This window comes from Diachasma alloeum, unplaced genomic scaffold, assembly GCF_001412515.2.
Source record: "Diachasma alloeum isolate Michigan unplaced genomic scaffold, Dall2.0 Dall_scaffold_00416, whole genome shotgun sequence".
NCBI lineage: Eukaryota > Metazoa > Arthropoda > Insecta > Hymenoptera > Braconidae > Diachasma > Diachasma alloeum.
In genome coordinates, this window is record NW_021680555.1 from 152255 (window position 1) to 172287 (window position 20033).

General features: G+C 41.5%; 1 protein-coding gene across 1 annotated transcript in view; it reads left to right on the forward strand.

Moving 5' to 3' along the window:
- The window catches only part of LOC107042098 (GPI transamidase component PIG-S), a 309102-nt gene that overhangs the window by 148536 nt on the left and 140533 nt on the right, over nucleotides 1-20033 (forward strand). Inside the window, exons 3-4 of the mRNA XM_015262979.1 lie at nucleotides 16735-16965; nucleotides 18271-18465. Coding sequence (XP_015118465.1) covers nucleotides 16735-16965; nucleotides 18271-18465 — 426 coding nt within the window. The remainder of the gene's footprint in view (nucleotides 1-16734; nucleotides 16966-18270; nucleotides 18466-20033) is intronic.

Consider the following 20033-nt stretch of genomic DNA (forward strand, 5'->3'; position numbering starts at 1 on the left):
CCTAGTCGGACGTTCCTCCACACATGCCCTCCCATGTCCTGCCGACAGTCTTCTGCCTTTCAGCATGTGTTGTGTCCAAGCAATGATAGTCTTGGATACCTGTCGTTCTTCCATGGCTTTCTCTATAGCCGGATTCGGAGTGCTATCAAAAGCCCCCTCAATATCCAGAAAGGAGCCTATGGCAAAACCCTTGACCACCCTCAATCAGTCCCACCAGGTGATGTAAGGCGGTATCTGTTGATCTTCCCTCCCTGTATGCATATTGACAGGGGGAGAGGGGTCTGTCAGCCAAGGGCCCGGCCTTGATGTGTCTATCCACCAGCCTCTCCAGGGTCTTCAGGATGAAGGATGTGAGGCTTATAGGAAGGAAGTCTTTTGGTTTTATATAACCGGTTGTTCCAGGCTTGGGAATGGATACTATCCTAGTCTCATTCCACACACTAGGGACATGTTTCAGGGCTATACTAGCTCTGAGTATCTTGGTTAGGGGTCCCGTGATAGTCTCTATCCCTTCCTGTAATAGGGCTGGTTAGATCCCGTCTGGTCCCGGTGCCTTGAAGGGTTCAAAGGTTCTGATAGCCCATTCNACATCCCTCTGATTTTGCATTGTTTCTTTGTCTCTCTCCTGGGCCTGTATGAAGCTTAGAAAATGAGTGTTCAATAGGAGTTTCAGCGTCTCGCCCATGGTTTCCGTGTGGCTGCCATCTGGTGCCTGTAGGCTCCCTAGATATGGAGTCTTGTTTGTTCCAAGGATTTTTGCCAGCCTAGAGGTCTCCGATTGACTCTCCACATTGCTTGTGAAAGCCCTCCAGCAGTCCTCTTTGGCTGCCTTTATTGCCTTGTTGTAATCTGCGAGCAAGCCTCTGTAAGTTTTCCATGCGTCTTCCTTACGGGGGCCCGCTCTCATGTTCTTAGCTTTGTTAAAAGCTTTTCTAGCTTTGCCCCTCAGNTTCATTAGGAGTTTCAGAGTCTCTCCCATGGTTTCCGTGTGGCTGCCATCTGGTGCCTGTAGGCTCCCTAGATATGGAGTCTTGTTTGTTCTAAGAATTTTTGCCAGCCTAGAGGTCTCCGATTGACTCTCCACATTGCTTGTGAAAGCCCTCCAGCAGTCCTCTTTGGCTGCCTTTATTGCCGTGTTGTAATCTGCGAGAAAGCCTCTGTAAGTTTTCCATGCGTATTCCTTACGGGGGCCCGCTCTCATGTTCTTAGCTTTGTTAAAAGCTTTTCTAGCTTTGCCCCTCAGCCCACCGAGCCTCTCTGACCACCAAGGAGTCTCAGTGGGCTGCCCTTTCGGGATAAGCTTGCAGTTTGTCTCGAAGGAGTCCATGATGGCCTGGTTTAGGGCAATCGAAGCCTCCTCCAGCTGCTTTTTGTTGTTAAATCTGAGGATGATATCCCGAAGATTGTCAGATAGACTTTCTCGGTAATTTCCTCAGTTTGTTCTTCTTGGGTTTCTTACCCATTCCGTTTCTTTTACTGTGTGTATGGACATTCTTATGGTTTGATGATCGAACGCTGAGAGGTCCTTTGAGACCCTCCAGTCTCCAATCATGTCTGTCACTCTATCCGTCCCCAGGGTGATATCTATGACCTCCCGTCGTCTCCGATCTATGAAGGTAGGTTCTGACCCCCTATTAAGGATGTTTAGACCGGCCCCCATTATGAATTCCTGGAGGCTTTCCCCCCTGCCGTTAATGCCGGTGCTCCCCCATGCTACATGGTGCGAGTTGGCATCACAACCTAGCAGGAGTTCAAGTCCCCTTTCCTTCACATGGTTGCATAGGTCCTTTACTTTTTTCGAAGGAGGTGGTTCAGCCGAGTCATAGGGCATGTAAACTGACCCTACAACCAAGCTCATTTCCTCGCCTTGTCCCAGGCCCAGATCCACTTGTGCCAGGTCTCCCTCACTAGCCTGTGAACAGATGAAAGAGTCTAGTCCTTTAATAACAATACAAGATCTAATTTTTTCCTGAGTGTTTGCGTGATAGATTATGCCACAACCACTGAGGCCCTTAATGGCATTGTCCACTATCCATGGTTCTTGGATCAATGCTATCACAGTCTGCATCCCAGCTAATAGCCTGACTAGAGTAGCCGAGGCTGCTTTGCTGTGATGCAAATTTATCTGTACAATGTGCACCCGGGTTGCAGCCATAATGATGACTACTTTCCTGGTACCTCTATGTACCCTTCTTCTGACTTTCACCACGGTCTTTCGCAAGCAGCTTGACAGTTGCTTTTTGAATCCCGCAGTGCAGTCTGAAGTTGCAGGCTTTCAGAACAAAGAGTGATCGGTCGCCTATCAGCGCAACGAAGTGGGCACTTTTCGCGTCCCTGCTCTCACTGCCCCGAGCCGCAACCCACTCTCTGGCCTGCAGTCCTGCATTCTGTTTCTCAAGGAAGTACAGTGCTTCTTGAGCGGTTAGATCTGGGTCGTCCACGTATAGTACAACCCTATGCTTCTTGGGAAGCTCCGAGGCTGCGACCACACGTACAGTAAGCCCAGCTATTTTGTTTTCGGGGAAAAGGCTTTTCAGCCAATTTCCCGTTTCCTCATTGGTGCAGTACACCATTGCCACACCTTCTCTTTCCTAGATACCGTTGAAGGTGAGTGCTTTCACCCCGTCAGGTAACGCCAGAATGGCCCCCTTCAGAAGTTTCTTCACCTCCGTTACCTCCGTTACCTCTTCAGTGCCCAGTTTCTAATCCGGATATGGCTCCGGCATAACTGCAAACTTGAATGAGCTCGCAGTATTCTGAGCATATGTGCCCTGATCCTGCGTTCTCATTCTCTTTTCTTTCGGTCTGACTGGGGGGCTTGGCGTGGTACGCTCCGATGGAAGGCGTTTTATTGCCTTCCTCACAGCCCCCTCCCCCCTCCTTTCAACGATCTTCGCTGCTCCATCCGCCAATGTTGCACTCGCCCCCGAGGTTTGATGCAGCTTCGCACTCTTGCGACGTCTTCTCTCGGCTCCACTCAGTCTGACCGAATTCACATCTGTACCAGACTGGTCAGCCTTGTCAGACTTCGTGTGTTCGCTATCTGGCCTAACCCGAAGTTACTTTTTCAATACTGAGATTTTTTAGATTGGTTTCCATTTTTGGTCCCACGAGTACGGCGGTTAAGCGTTTTCACCTGGTGCATTGCCGCGATTGCCCAGGGCTTGGCTTGTCTCGGGTGGGTTACACCCAAGACTACTCTCAGAGGTCGCCCAGATTTCTGAGAGGCACCGTTAGCGACACAGCTCCCCCTGTGCCATGCATCCTTAGGCACGGTATGGCCGAGGCCATGGCTTACCCCGCTCACACACATGGATTGGGTGGGCTCCTCTTAGCGACCGCCTACGGCGGTAGTCCTTAAGACCTCCACCGCCCGCGACCGAGCTCCCTCACTAACGACAAAGTGGGAATCCAGTGGAGGGGGTGCCCTCAAATTAGATGACATATAATCTTTTGCCAATAGTTCAGGTATGGGGCTATTCAGAACCTTGACGAAAATTCCAAAATAATTGAATGAACACGGGAAAATTTGATTCGAGGAAGAATAGTGATCAACATCACTAACGCGATGAAGTGTCGTTGTACTTTCATTTTTCTTCATGACCATTTAAGGCGGGCTATATGGAACTCGGAAAAAAAATTGAATAATCAATGCATATCCATCACCTGATGGTTGACCGACATTTGCCGTGATCCCCTCTCCAGGACTAACGATCAATGTGAAGTGCTATTGGTGCTATGTTTATTTATTTGATCATAAAAAATGCCAGGCTATATGGAACTCCCTGAGAAAATTATGAAATGAGTCACTAGGGGGTGTCACATGCTCTCAATATCCGAGATCATTGACCTACCCCGAAATTAGATGACGTATAATCTTTTGCCATTTGTTCAGTTGCCCGGCTATTCAGAACTCTTAAAATTTCTTTAAAAAAATCGAATGCACTCTTTGGAAATTTTCAGTCAGGGAATCATAGTGACCAGCATCACTAACGCGATGAAGTCTCCTTGTACTTTCATTTTTTTTCAGAACCATTTAAGGCGGGCTATATAGAACTCGGAATAAACAATTGAATAATCAATGCATATCCATTTGGTTGACCGATATTTGCCGTGATCCCCTCTCCAAGCTAACGATCAATGCGGAGTGCTATTGGTGCCATTTTTATTTATTTGATCATAAAAAATGCCGGGCTATATGGAACTCCTTGAGAAAATTATGAAATGAGTCACTCGGTGCTGTCACATGCCCTCAATATCCGAGATCATTGACCTACCCCGAAATGAGATGACTTATAATCTTTTGCCAATAATTCAGGTGCCGGGCTATTCAGCTATTCAACCCTAAAGAAAATTCCAAAATAATTTAGTGAACTCTTTGGAAAATTTTATTCAGGGAAAAATAGTGATCAGCATTACTAACGCGATGAAGTTTCGTAGTACTTTCATTTTTCTTCATGACCATTTAAGGCGGGCTATATGGAACTCGGAAAAAAAAATTGAATAATCAATGCATATCCATATGGTTGACCGACATTTGCTGTGATCCCCTCTCCAAGACTAACGATCAATGCGCAGTGCTATCGGTGCCATGTTTATTTATTTGATCATAATAAATGCCGGGCTGGTTTTCAACTCTGGTTTTGAAATGAAAACCAAAGTTTATAACAGCGATGTCAGACAAGATATGAATGTTTTCTTGGGCTCAAATGAAAGAGCGGCTCGAAAAATTGCGTGCTGATGCCTCTAAAGATGGTTTTGAACCAGGGGAGACTCCTAGAACCCACTGGACAATGTTGTCACAACTCTGCTTTTCAATCCAAAACAGACATCATTTTTAGAAATATTTGTATTTTTTAGAGACATCAGCACGCCATTTCTCGAGCCGCTCTTTCATTTGAGCCCAAAAAAACATTCATATCTTGTCTGACATCGCTGTTACAAACTCTGGTTTTGAATTGAAAACCAGAGCTGGTTTTCAACTCTGGTTTTGAAATGAAAACCAAAGTTTAAAACGGCGATGTCAGACAAGATATGAATGTTAGTTTTGAGGCTTTCGCGGCCATTATTAATGACGTGGTTGGCTTCCGGATGGATGCCGCGTTGAGTTTCAGCATTGCGCCGACGTTTCGCAAACATTGCAGTCTGCATCTTCAGGGCTATGAGCTCCGATTCTGAGCTCCGATGTGTGGGGGCAGTCCTTATATACCTTCCCTTGTGGTGGTGGGAGAAGGGGAAGGGGGGGGGTCAGCCAATCATATGTTTTTAATTGATCAGCTGGTCAATTAAAAAACCGGGAGGACGGTTTTCCAAATGGGGTTCACTTGATATCCTCTGTCCCTGTTGAGGTTGTTAGGGTTTTTATGGATCTCCAAACCCTCTCGGTATTTCCTTTCGAAATACCCTTGAGACTATCCATCTGGTTGACCGACATATGTCGGGATCCCCTCTCCAGGACTAACGATCAATGCGAAGTGCTATTGGTGCTATGTTTATTTATTTGATCGTGAAAAATGCTGGACTATATGCAACTCCTTGAGAAAATTATGAAATGAGTCACTCGGGGCTGTCAAATGCCCTCAAATTATAGAATAGAATACGCGCGGCTGGTCACTTAAAGCGCCCCGAGTCACCTAAATCATACGATCTTTTGTAACATCCGCCTTAGAGTCGGTCAGACACACAGCCCCAGCCCTGTGTTTCTCACTAGGCTAATAAGGCTGGTGACAGCCGCTTGTTGTAAGTCCTCTGGTTCCAGGGAAGCCTGGCCCCAGATTTTATACCGACGGAGTGCTCATAGGGGGCATTCACATAAAATGTGGATGACGCCCTCCTTATCGCCCCCGCACAGTCTGCAGTCTTCTTGTTCTGCAAGTTTCATTTTGAACAGATGAGCTATGAGAGCTGTATGACCCGTGAGGAGCCCTACTGCTACCCTCAGATACCCTCTGTGCAGCTCCAGAAGCTTTCTGATTCTAACTCTTAGTTGCCCCCTCATAAGCAGTTTCGCTTGTCTGCAGGTCGCAACTTTCTCCCAACGCCTGACATGATCTCGCTGGAAATGTCCTTTAATAAGAGTTTTTCCCACTGCGAAGGGCATGCCAAGCAGGCCGTGTGAGGGCACCCTTTCTGTACCCTCCTTGGCCAGCTTATCTGCCTCTTCATTACCCAGAATCCCATGGTGGCCTGGTTGTTTTTACCCAGTGTGTCCAACGCCTGCATGCATTCCCACACTACCTGTGACTCTGTAGTGGGTTTTTCCAGGGCGTGAATCGCCGCCTGGCTGTCACTGCAGATGAATATTTTCATCTTTTTTGTGTCTCTCGCGTTCAGATACTCTGCACACTTAAGTATGCCCACCATTTCTTCCTGAAAGACGGTTGAATGGTGGCCCAGTGGAAAACTCTCTCCGAAGCCATCTTTCAGACGGTAGATGCCTGCCCCAAAACTTTCATTGAAGCCAGAGCCGTCCGTAAACCAGTAGTCCTGTCTTGGTCCTGGTTTAAGTTCCGAGTCTAGCCACTCCTGTCTGGGTGGTATACTCGTTCTGAAAGTTTTCCTGATCTGATACTTCTTAGGAATTCTATCCGTCTTACCTGTGAAGGGTCGATCATTGATTAGGCTAAGTCTTGTATGGCCTTGGCCCGTCATCTTCCATTCTTGTTGACACCTTAGTCTATATGCAGTTGTGGTAGCACAACTCACAACCCTAAGGTCGAGGGGTCGGATACTGAGTGCTATTTCTAGCGCCTCAGTAGGTGTCGATTTCATGGCTCCTGTTGCAGCCCTCAGGAAGGTTCCCTGTAGGCTTTTCAACAAGTTCCTTCTTTCCGTCTTACTCACCCTCGGCCACCAGACGACCGCAGCGTATAACAGTCTCGGAAGTAGAACCATTTGATAGAGCCAGAGCATCATTTTAGGATTGAGTCCCCATGGCCTGCCCACAGCTCTTCTGCACGCCCACATCGAGGCAAACACCTTATTCCTCTGTGTACAGATATGTTCTTTCCAGCTGAGTTTATTATCCAGGAGGACACCCAGATATTTCACTCTGCTGGTGTAGTTTATCTCCGAGCCATTTTCCTTCAGAGGTTGGATCTTTTCCAGTTTATAATTTCTGGTGAAAACCAGGACTGTTGTCTTGGCTGGATTTACCGATAGGCCAGTTTCCCTGCACCAGTCCTCAATGATATTGAAGGCTGTTGCCATCAGGTCCCTTAGCACCCTCAGAAATCCGCCTCTCACAACAACTGCCACATCATCGGCGCAACCGATGATGTGGAAGCCGGCCTCACTTAGTTGATTAAGAAGTCCATCTACAGCCAGGTTCCATAGCAGGGGCGAGAGATCTCCCCCCTGCGGACAGCCCCTAGTCAGACGTCCCTCCACACATGCCCTCCTATGTCCTGCCGATAGTCTTTTGCCTTTCAGCATGTTTTGTGTCGAAGCAATGATAGTCTTGGATACCTGTCGTTCTTCCATGGCTTTCTCTATAGCCGGATTCGGAGTGCTATCAAAAGCCCCCTCAATATCCAGAAAGGAGCCTATGGCAAAACCCTTGACCACCCTCAATCAGTCCCACCAGGTGATGTAAGGCGGTATCTGTTCATCTTCCCTCCCTGTATGCATATTGACAGGGGGAGAGGGGTCTGTCAGCCAAGGGCCCGGCCTTGATGTGTCTATCCACCAGCCTCTCCAGGGTCTTCAGGATGAAGGATGTGAGGCTTATAGGAAGGAAGTCTTTTGGTTTTATATAACCGGTTGTTCCAGGCTTGGGAATGGATACTATCCTAGTCTCATTCCACACACTAGGAACATGTTTCAGGACTATACTAGCTCTGAGTATCTTGGTTAGGGGTCCCGTGATAGTCTCTATCCCTTCCTGTAATAGGGCTGGTTAGATCCCGTCTGGTCCCGGTGCCTTGAAGGGTTCAAAGGTTCTGATAGCCCATTCGACCCCCCAGGGCTGCACTACTTAATTTGCCAATGCTCAATCATGGGTTTCGTAGACATCCCTCTGATTTTGCATTGTTTCTTTGTCTCTCTCCTGGGCCTGTATGAAGCTTAGAAAATGAGTGTTCAATAGGAGTTTCAGCGTCTCGCCCATGGTTTCCGTGTGGCTGCCATCTGGTGCCTGTAGGCTCCCTAGATATGGAGTCTTGTTTGTTCTAAGAATTTTTGCCAGCCTAGAGGTCTCCCATTGACTCTCCACGTTGCTTGTGAAAGCCCTCCAGCAGTCCTCTTTGGCTGCCTTTATTGCCGTGTTGTAATCTGCGAGAAAGCCTCTGTAAGTTTTCCATGCGTATTCCTTACGGGGGCCCGCTCTCATGTTCTTAGCTTTATTAAAAGCTTTTCTAGCCTTGCCCCTCAGCCCACCGAGTTTCTCTGACCACCAAGGAATCTCAGTAGGCTGCCCTTTCGGGATTAGCCTGCAGTTTGTCTCGAAGGAGTCCATGATGGCCTGGTTTAGGGCAATCGAAGCCTCCTCCAGCTGCTTTTTGTTGTTAAATCTGAGGATGATATCCCGAAGATTGTCAGATAGACTTTCTCGGTAATTTCCTCAGTTTGTTCTTCTTGGGTTTCTTACCCATTCCGTTTCTTTTACTGTGTGTATGGACATTCTTATGGTTTGATGATCGAACGCTGAGAGGTCCTTTGAGACCCTCCAGTCTCCAATCATGTCTGTCACTCTATCCGTCCCCAGGGTGATATCTATGACCTCCCGTCGTCTCCGATCTATGAAGGTAGGTTCTGACCCCCTATTAAGGATATTTAGACAGGCCCCCATTATGAATTCCTGGAGGCTTTCCCCCCTGCCGTTAATGCCGATGCTCCCCCATGCTACATGGTGCGAGTTGGCATCACAACCTAGCAGGAGTTCAAGTCCCCTTTCTTTCACATGGTTGCATAGGTCCTTTCCTTTTTTCGAAGGAGGTGGTTCAGCTGAGTCATAGGGCATGTAAACTGACCCTACAACCAAGCTCATTTCCTCGCCTTGTCCCAGGCCCAGATCCACTTGTGCCAGGTCTCCCTCACTAGCCTGTGAACAGATGAAAGAGTCTAGTCCTTTAATAACAATACAAGATCTAATTTTTTCCTGAGTGTTTGCGTGATAGATTATGCCACAACCACTGAGGCCCTTAATGGCATTGTCCACTATCCATGGTTCTTGGATCAATGCTATCACAGTCTGCATCCCAGCTAATAGCCTAACTAGAGTAGCCGAGGCTGCTTTGCTGTGGTGCAAATTTATCTGTACAATGTGCACCCGGTTTGCAGCCATAATGATGACTACTTTCCTGGTACCTCTATGTACCCTTCTTCTGACTTTCACCACGGTCTTTCGCAAGCAGCTTGACAGTTGCTTTTTGAATCCCGCAGTGCAGTCTGAAGTTGCAGGCTTTCAGAACAAAGAGTGATCGGTCGCCTATCAGCGCAACGAAGTGGGCACTTTTCGCGTCCCTGCTCTCACTGCCCCGAGCCGCAACCCACTCTCTGGCCTGCAGTCCTGCATTCTGTTTCTCAAGGAAGTACAGTGCTTCTTGAGCGGTTAGATCTGGGTCGTCCACGTATAGTACAACCCTATGCTTCTTGGGAGCTCCGAGGCTGCGACCACACGTACAGTAAGCCCAGCTATTTTGTTTTCGGGGAAAAGGCTTTTCAGCCAATTTCCCGTTTCCTCATTGGTGCAGTACACCATTGCCACACCTTCTCTTTCCTAGATACCGTTGAAGGTGAGTGCTTTCACCCCGTCAGGTAACGCCAGAATGGCCCCCTTCAGAAGTTTCTTCACCTCCGTTACCTCCGTTACCTCTTCAGTGCCCAGTTTCTAATCCGGATATGGCTCCGGCATAACTGCAAACTTGAATGAGCTCGCAGTATTCTGAGCATATGTGCCCTGATCCTGCGTTCTCATTCTCTTTTCTTTCGGTCTGACTGGGGGGCTTGGCGTGGTACGCTCCGATGGAAGGCGTTTTATTGCCTTCCTCACAGCCCCCTCCCCCCTCCTTTCAACGATCTTCGCTGCTCCATCCGCCAATGCATTGATTATTCAATTAATTTCCGAGTTCCATATAGCCCGCCTTAAATGGTCATGAAGAAAAATGAATGTACAACGAGACTTCATCGCGTTAGTGATGCTGATCACTATTTTTCCCCAAATCAAATTTTCCAAAGAGTTCATTCAATTATTTTGGAATTTTCTTTAGGGTTCTGAATAGCCCGGCACCGGAACTATTGGCAAAAGATTATACATCATCTAATTTCGGGGTATGTCAATGATCTCGGATATTGAGGGCATGTGACAGCCCCAAGTGACTCATTTCATAATTTTCTCAAGGTGTTCCATTTAGCCCGGTATTTTTTATGATCAAATAAATAAACATAGCACCAATAGCACTTCGCATTGATCGTCAGTCCTGGAGAGGGGACCACGGCAAATGTCGCTCAATCAGATAGATATGCATTCATTATACAATTTTTTTTTCCGAGTTCCATATAGCCGGCCTTGAATGGTCCTGAAGAAAAATAAAAGTACAACGAGACTTCATCGCGTTAGTGATGCTGATCACTATTTTTCCCCGAATCAAATTTTCCACAGAGTTCATTCAATTATTTTGGAATTTTGTTTAGATTTTGTTTTAGTTTCACTTTAGATTTTGTTTAGTTCTCAATAGCCCGGTACCTGAACTATTGGCAAAAGATTATACGTCATCTAATTTCGGGGTTGGTCGATGATCTCGGATATTGAGGGCATGTAACAGCCCCGAGCGACTCATTTCATAATTTTCTCAAGGTGTTCCATATAGCCCGGTATTTTTTACGATCAAATGAATAAACATGGCACCAATAGCACTTCGCATTGATCTTTAGTCCTGGAGAGGGGATCACGGCAAATGTCGCTCCATCAGATAGATATGCATTGATTATTCAATTTTTTTTCCCGAGTTCCAAATAGCCCGCCTTGAATGGTCCTGAAGAAAAATAAAAGTACAACGAGACTTCATCGCGTTAGTGATACTGATCACTATTTTTCCCCGAATCATATTTTCCAAAGAGTTCATTCAATTATTTTGGAATTTTGTTTAGATTTTGTTTTAGTTGTACTTTAGATGTTGTTTAGTTCTGAATAGCCTGGCACCTGAACTATTGGCAAAAGATTATACGTCATCTAATTTCGGGGTAGGTCAATGTTCTCGGATATTGAGGGCATGGGTATTTTTTATGATCAAATAAAAAAAACACGGCACCAATAGCACTTCGCATTGATCGTTAGTCGTGGAGAGGGAATCACGGCAAATGTCGGTCAATCAGATAGATATGCATTGATTATTCTATTTTTTTTCCGAGTTCCATATAGCCCGCCTTAAATGGTCATGAAGAGAAATGAATGTACAACGCGACTTCACCGCGTTAGTGATGCTGATCACTATTTTTCCCCGAAACAAATTTTCCAAAGAGTTCGTTCAATTATTTGAGAATTCTCCTTAGGGTTCTGAATAGCCCGGCACCTGAACTATTGGCAAAAGATTATACGTCAGCTAATTTCAGGGTAGGTCAATCATCTCGGATATTGAGGGCATGTGACAACCCCAAGTGACTCATTTCATAATTTTCTCAAAGTGTTTCATATAGCCCGGCATTTTTTATGATCAGATAAATAAACATAGCACCAATAGCATTTCGCATTCGTCGTTAGTCCTGGAGAGGGGATCACGGCAAATGTCGGTCAACCAGATGGATATGCATTGATTATTCAATTGTTTTTTCCGAGTTCCATATAGCCCGCCTTAAATGGTTATAAAGAAAACTGAAAGTACAACGAGACTTCATTGCATCTGTGATGCTGGTCACTATGATTCCCTGATTCTAAATTTCCAAAGAGTTCATTTGATTTAAAAAAAAAATTTTCTAGGATTCCGAATATCCCGGCACCTATCCTACTAGAAAAACATCTCATTCAATTTCCGCGCAGGTCAATGACCTGAAATATTCATCGGCGTATATTGTCTATACCATTAAAACCACAAATTATTTGATTACATCAGAAAAAAGCTCGTAATTAGCTTATAATTCAGGGCAAAAAAAATGGTGGATTTTCAACATTGCGCCGCTAACTTGACGGGGGTTTTTCAAATTTTTTCCGAATTTGAGCCAAAAGGTCCCATAATGACCTCTCACGGGGAGAGTGAATCTCCACGTTTCAGGTGATTCTGAATCATCTGAGCATAGCTTTTGGGGACATTTTTTTTCATTTTTTCAAGAACAAAGATGGGCAAAGTCCAGGTAATTCGGAGTAACCTCATAAACATATATTAAGAACCTCATAAAGTTTATGGTCCTTCTAATTATAGGGGTCCTAGTACGATGATAATGGGGGTAGCAGTGGGGGCCGCAGATTCAGTGTAGTGGGGATTGTTCCATGAAGAGCGCCCCAAATGGTGAATGTAGAAAATAAGAATCCGGCAAAAAATTCATAAAAATTATTTTACTTTTTTATGCAACCAATTGCTTATGAAATCTCTTTCCATACCCGAATTACATAAGAATATTCAATCCAAACATCCCGAATTTTCTTGAAAAAGTTGAATTTCTATTAAAATAGTTGAATTTTTCAATTTTTTCGAAAAAAAATCAAGCCGGTCGTGTGTTTTCTAATTGACATTTGTTGACAGGAAAAAGTCAATGTATGTCCATGTTCCTTATTTGACTGAAATTTCTCATATGGTTTTATCATAATGAAAAAGATCTGAATTTTTTTTACAATAAAAAAAAAATTTGTTAATTAAGTATGGCTATAATCAGCTGATTCCATCGGAAATGACTTAAAATTGCGAAAAAAGTTTAAAAACGGACATTTCCTGCTCTAGATACGGCGTAGAAGAATGGGTCGGTGCCAATAGCAACAGCCATCCCAGATGAAATTTGGAAGAAAGGGAGTTTTATATTCATTCGAAAGCGTCATCTCTTTCGGTTAATCACTACGTAAATACAACAATCATAATATATTTGTATTGAAATTGAAATCAGATCCAAACAGTGACTCAATTAACATAAAGAGAAAAAAGTTTTACTTTTCCGGAACGTGTCCCTGATTTTCTAGAGTTTATTCCCAATTATAAGGATTCGCGATTGTGGAATTCAGTGACTGCAAAATTTTCGAATTCAATGATTTTCTGACCAATTTTTCGGAACTGTTACGTCAAAAATGATCCAAATACGACGTAAACTTGTTTGAAATTACCCGATGAAGTAATTTTCCAATTTCACCCAAGAAAAATTGACAAATATCATTTGTCCCCACAAATTTGATTATTGACTTTAGTTTCCCAAAAGATTTGATTACTAGATAAGAACCCCTGGACAAGGAAAATAAAATAAATCAAAAACTGAGTTTAGCTTAAATCGACTCTGTCGAGTCTATATTTAAAATATAAAAACACTGAAAATATTAATACATATTTGGACTTACAAGTGATGATCTCAGCTAATCCCAAAGGTTATTAATTCACTTTTCAGCTTAACCGGTTGCCGCTGATTTTAATCTTGATTTTATCTCAATCAATAACTAAATTTAACACTTTAATAATATTTGAACGAAACTTGGAAAAATTCCTCGTAAGAGAATTTCCAAAATTAAAATAAAATAAAATAAAATAAACCACAAACGATTTACTCAAAAACTAGTCACGAAAGACTATTGAAAACTATAGCCATGAAAGACTATTTGAAAAATTATAGCCACGAAAGACTATTTGAGATAAGCCTTGAAAGACTTGGAAACTTGAAGAGTTACGGTGGAAGTGAGGAGCAAAACGACGCGCAAGTAGTTTTGTTTCCTCAGCCTGAGGGTGTGTCCTCAGATGCAAGGAGGGAAAATTCGGGGGACCAATGGCCCTTGACCTTGGCCCAGAATTTCCACTCCTGACACTCCCGGTCCCAATGCTTCAGGGTAAACTCCGACCCCTCCACATCGAGATGTTGGGGTGTGGGCGGACTTTTCCACGCCCAACTGCCAATGAGATTTGTTTCAGGAGGTCCCATTTTCTCACCATTTTCAAACCATTCACTAGGCTTAAACAATACGATTATTTATTTAATATTTCCCATTATTTTTAACTAAAGGAATTTCTTTGCGCAAATTATCATAATAAATTCATAATCAATTAAATTTAATTAAAAATAAGAAAATTAACTTATCTAATGAACTCTAAATTGTTATGTCATTCTCTTGAGTTTTTAATTGAAAATTGAATCATTTGAGTTCGAAATATTCTGAATTCGAACTCAATGATGAAAAAGAAAATTATTCATGTAATCATTTTATCAGTTACTATTTCATCATGAAAGAAATAATTTTAGTTCAAAAAGAATGAAATCAATTTGAGATTTCAGAAGTTGTATGAATAATTATGATGAAAGATCAGAAATTTCATTTTAAAGAAAATCAATTGAATTGAAAAGAAATTACTTTGAAAAGTAATTCTATCAAGCTGCGATAATATAAAACCATCGGTTGAAATTGTCGTAGCGATGAAATTTTTACTTCAAAATAATCGTCAAAAAATTTCCAACAATTAGAGCTACATTTTACAAATGAAAAATAATTTTTTTTTTTAACAACTTCGAAAATTGTCAAAATGATTCATTATTTCCGGCTTAAAATGAGAACTCAAATATCCCCTCGCCAAATTTTTCAAGAAGGAAACTCTTGTTTAAACTTTATGGGGGTCCGAGAGGAGAAACTCAAATTTCGGTTTATTGGGGTCCGAGAAGAGAAACTCAACAGACCCCACTTCCCGATAAGATGGGAAAATTCCACATCATGAAGATGTATTACCCCCCGGACACGTCACTGAACCGTCAGTGAACAATGGACAAAGAGAGAGAAATACTGGGGCGTGCACTTGAAGCACTACGGTGCGACAAGAGCCTGGCCCATGTCTTGAATTTTACGACCGTATTTTCGACGAAAATTTCCTTGAAAATTTGCTTTCCTGATAATTTATTATCTGCAGCTGGTCCTTGGCTTTCAAAAATAAATGAATTTACGCGTGAGAAAGAATTTTATCTTTAAACGGTTTTTGTTTCCCCAAAATATTATTTATCTAAGTTTTCCAGAAATATTCAATTAAACGATTTTTCGACGGATGTCACAGAACATTATCCATAATTCCCAGTGACGTAGACCTTCATTTTTAAGGACATCGTCATTAATTTCCAGAGTATTGTCACTGATTTCCAGGGACTCATCTCGAATTTTCAGGTTAATGACACCGGATTTCAGAGACCCATCTCTAATTCTTAGGAATCTATCACCAAGTACTGACAAAAATCACTAATGAGCAGGATCATTCTAATTAGTGCCCAGTATCACCCATAATCGGTGACAGATTCATGAAAATTGGTAATATGTCCCTGACAATCAATACTTTTGTTGCTATGCGAACTTTCAAATATCAATAATGAACGATGCCGTGATAAATTGTCTATATGAGTGACAATTTCTAATTAATTTTTTTTTCAGGATTTTCAGGATTGACAGGATTACTCTTGAAAAACCGAATGCTTACCCACTTCATTCCTCGGATACATGAAATGATTGAGAAAGAAGAACTTCTCCCTGACGTTTTAACAATAAAAATTTTATTAACCAATAATTATTTGTTCTTTTACACTCGACGCGGCCTGGGTCAGAGTCTGTCGAGGCTCATGACTGTCAATAATAACCCGGTGGACGCCAGTTAATTTAAATAAAATTAACAAATACGACTAGTAATTGACTGAACTCTTACGCAGAAGGACGTTTTGAAAGACCCAGGATGGGAGAAAATAAATTTCCAAGAGAGAAGGAACTGGACAGAATATACAAGTTTATTTTACTTATGAATTACTGTCAAAAACCGACTCTCCGTTGACTCACAATAATCGACAAATGATTGACAAACATTGACAAATATTAAACAATGTTATGTTGACAATAAATGAATAAACTGGTTATTCCACAAGAATCCCTGCTATGAGGTTACGTGAGGTGCAAGAACCGCCACGAGAGTGAGGCCCAACGTGCGTGCTCGACACTTGATGAAGCACGCCGGAAAATCAATAGTTTTCACGCCTGCGCGGACGACTGCCCCTCGTACGAAACTGCCAGCTCATATACATTTGATTTTCTTGACTCCTTGGCAGTTACATATTATTATAATAATTAATGGTGTCTGACATTGACATCAAATTCAAAACTGACTGTGACAGGATATAAGTTCGATTTTCCTCAGAAAGAACATACTCTTACGATGCAATAAACGATGATAACTATATTTTCTTAATTCAGTATCAACTGATTGTTTCAAACAAAACCAATGAGTGGTTTCATCTTCAAGTCCGGTGGGTTGGCGCAGTGGGTAAGTGCGTGGCCTCACATGCGAAAGGTTTCGAGTTCAAAACCCGGCCGGTAGAATGGGTGAGATCTAACCGTCTAAAGTCTTGATCATCATCGCAGGATGCTCTAACCGGGGCGAAGCGATGTAAAATAACGATAAAAAAACGATCATCTATAATCATCCATTCTAAAGTTTCATCTATTCATTTTTACAAATTCTCTGCAAATTGATTTTCCATCATTCATAAAATTTCTGCTTCCTGAAAATTATTGATTCATAATTATAGATTACCATCTCCGTTTTGTCTTTCGAAAATCCATTATCTAATCTACAACATCCTTTTTTATTCCAGAGAAATATCGAGTTTATGCCAGTATTTCCTTTGCATTGTTACTGTTGGGTATTGGAATACCTCTTTGGTGGCATACGACGGCAGTTCTTCGAGTGGCTCTTCCGTATTCAGGAATCGCAGACTTGTCCAACCGCGACATAAAAATCCTTTGCAAAATTACCATTGCGTCAATTTCAAAGAGCCATGCCGAATTACTCGCAGAGGAAATTTCACGGAAATTTGAAAATTGCGGTGAGTTCATATCCAATAGAGACGTGACACCAATTCATGAATCTATGCTTTTTGGCGCGTCAAATAAAAAAGTCACGGTTAAAGTCCAAAGCAAAGTGTTTATAACCCTGTTAGAAAATTACTCTTGAAATTGCAAGTGAAAAAGCTTGAAATTTTTAACAAAGACAAAGTTACATGAAATTTCTGTATATATCGTCATTCATGAATCAGATAATTTCTTGAATATTCAAGTAATTCTGGATTTCCAGATCTGTACGGTACAGAAAAATGTTGAAAATTATGAACATTCAGGCAGCAACTTTTCTGAATTCTCAATCTATTGAAAATTCAATTCCATCTAATATTTAATTTTCGCAATGAGTTTGAAAATTCAAGCTGTCTAGCTGTCGTTGATATTACATCGCTTGAAAATGAAAAACCCAATTTTCTTGAATTTTCAAGATTATATTGAATTTTTAGTTTTATGAACATTTTAATTTGAAAATAAATTCAAACCTACAACATTGAGAATTCAGATGACCCTATGACTGAAATTTCAAGAAATTTCTAACAGTGAATACACAGAGAAATGTTCAGTAAAAATTACGGAACTCAGTTCGCTCACCGATTACGGAATCGACTCAGAAAATTTAAGAGGCGGTATCGTCATTTTTCACAGGAGATTGAGATGAAAATTACTGAACGCTTTGGAAAAATTCCGAGATTTTAGGTAAAAATTACCTGACAATTCGGTAAAATTCCCTACAACCACGTTTCGCTCCGGAATTAGGAAAAAGATACGTAATTTTTATTGAATATTTCTCTCTGTGTAGAACGAAATCCTGCATATTCTCTTATATGATGAATAAGTGCAATGAAATAGTAGGTTCACAACTACTTTAATATTATCTGAATTCATTCCTATTCTAGTTCTTTTTTTTTCTATTTTTGAAAGTAGGAAGTATCGCATAAGTTTATCATAAAACTACAACTGCTTTCACTATAAGTTCTGATTTTTTCACCTTTAGTTGAATTTGAAATAAATTTTCCTGTATTGTTCCTGTCTATTTTTCAATTGATTAAAATTAACGAACAAAGATTACTATGTACATAAATATTAATGGAATTGACTTAAAAATTATTAGTAAATCAACTTTTTGTTTACTTACTTTCTCAACTTCATTTTAAATTAATTTGTCTTTCAGTGCTGAATTATTTTCTCCCATGTGAAAGAATTTTTATTCATTTCTAATAATGTAACACATTACATTATACATACATTACATTACAACACTATAACAACGATAATTTCTTTTCTTTTCATAGAATTGCACAAAATTTATATCATTAAAAAAGTGATATCAAGTGGCCTTACCAACTCTGCATTTACGCTACATGATCATGAGACAATTGCCAGAGATTTCAACGTTGGAGAGGGAGAGCTTTTATTATTAGAGGCACCGAATTTGGGTGAAGTGCTTGTTGGTACTAATCGAAGTGTCTTTTTTCCTTCGGAAACCAGTAAGATTTTTCTTTAGTCTTAATTTTTTTAAATTTCTTAATTAATTACTCGGTAATACTGAAATTCAGCGACCACACCAGAAATAAATTCTAAATTTTTACAGTATTGGGACTTTGTAGGGTTCATACTAGCTGCGTCCCCATCGCGAACCCTGAGCAATGTTAATAGTCCAGTCAAAGTACATTTTAAGCGGTAACATCAGTTTTAGGAGATGAAATTATACCAAACAATAGCTGAAGGTCCCTTATTAATGTTCTTAAACGTGTACATTTGTTTTTACTGGGTTGATATGTAATTAATTAAAAAGAATGGGAGATTTACGCCACACCCCCTTTAGTCCTACATTTGTCCGATCTGCCCCATTCAATTGAAGAAATATAATTATCACTTTGTACCTGACGAAATTTGCTATCGCATGAAGTCGATAGCTTCTATCGGGAAAGCTATAGTTAATTTATTATGAATTACACAAGTAAATTGAGATCGGTTTATACCAAAGGGTCAGCTGATCACCCCGCCATTAGGGTGATGCCACAATGGATGCATCGCGAAACTTACGCAATATGTGAAACAATTGTTCAACTGTTTTCCGATTATTTTTGACAATTACAAAGCGTAGCGTATGTTCACTTTAATAAATTTCTAAAAAGATTGAAAAAACAATTTAGAGTCCTTCAGTTTTCAAAATGTATTTATTTTCTAAAGTAACTTTTGTAAAAATTAATTAAGTGTACAGTGTGTACATGGGGTATTCTAAGTGAAATAAATAAGGGCAAAACCCTCGCCTAATTCTACATACGCGATATTTTTTTCTCGAAATATATTCATCTCAAAATGACCATTCATTTTTTTAAAGATGTTTTGGTGCATGATCTCAGCAGTTATGATTTTTTTCTTATTTTCGTTTCAAATGACATAACATAAATGTTTTTTTTAATCGGGTGTTTTTAATCGAGTTTTTCATTCCATAACAGGAATTTTTTTTTATGCCTCATTACATGGAAAATTTCGAAAAAAACCTACTAAAATTGATGGTTTTTCAAGTTCGACCCAATTTAAAATTCTCAAAAAAATTGAGTACATTTGAAATGATGAAAAACGAGGAAATACCAAAGGGGAAAATGGGCCTCCAATTATATATCATAGTTTCCATCATTTTCCGTATGGAAGTCGATTTTTAGGTCTTCAGGGACTAAATAATTACATGTGTGACGTTTTGACTTAGATCACCCACCGCATTAATCCTGGGTGATCTAACATGTGACTAGTCCCTGGGACTAGTCACAAATAGAAATAAGTCCTTCCTTCCTAGGGCCGTCGTACCCTATGTTGATGTCGTCTTGTGTCACTCTCGTACAGGGACCCTCTGCTTCGCACTCCTGGATCCTCTGCTTCCAAAGGTCCACTGCTGATGGAGATGCCGCTGGTTTTCTGTACTCCTCTATCCTTGGCTAGCTCGCCGGTGAGCTCACGGGAGATTCGCTCACTTGGAGGGATATGAGGGATGGTCAAGGGGGTTAACCCCTAGTGAACACTCGCGGTTTAAGTGATAAGGATATATATATAT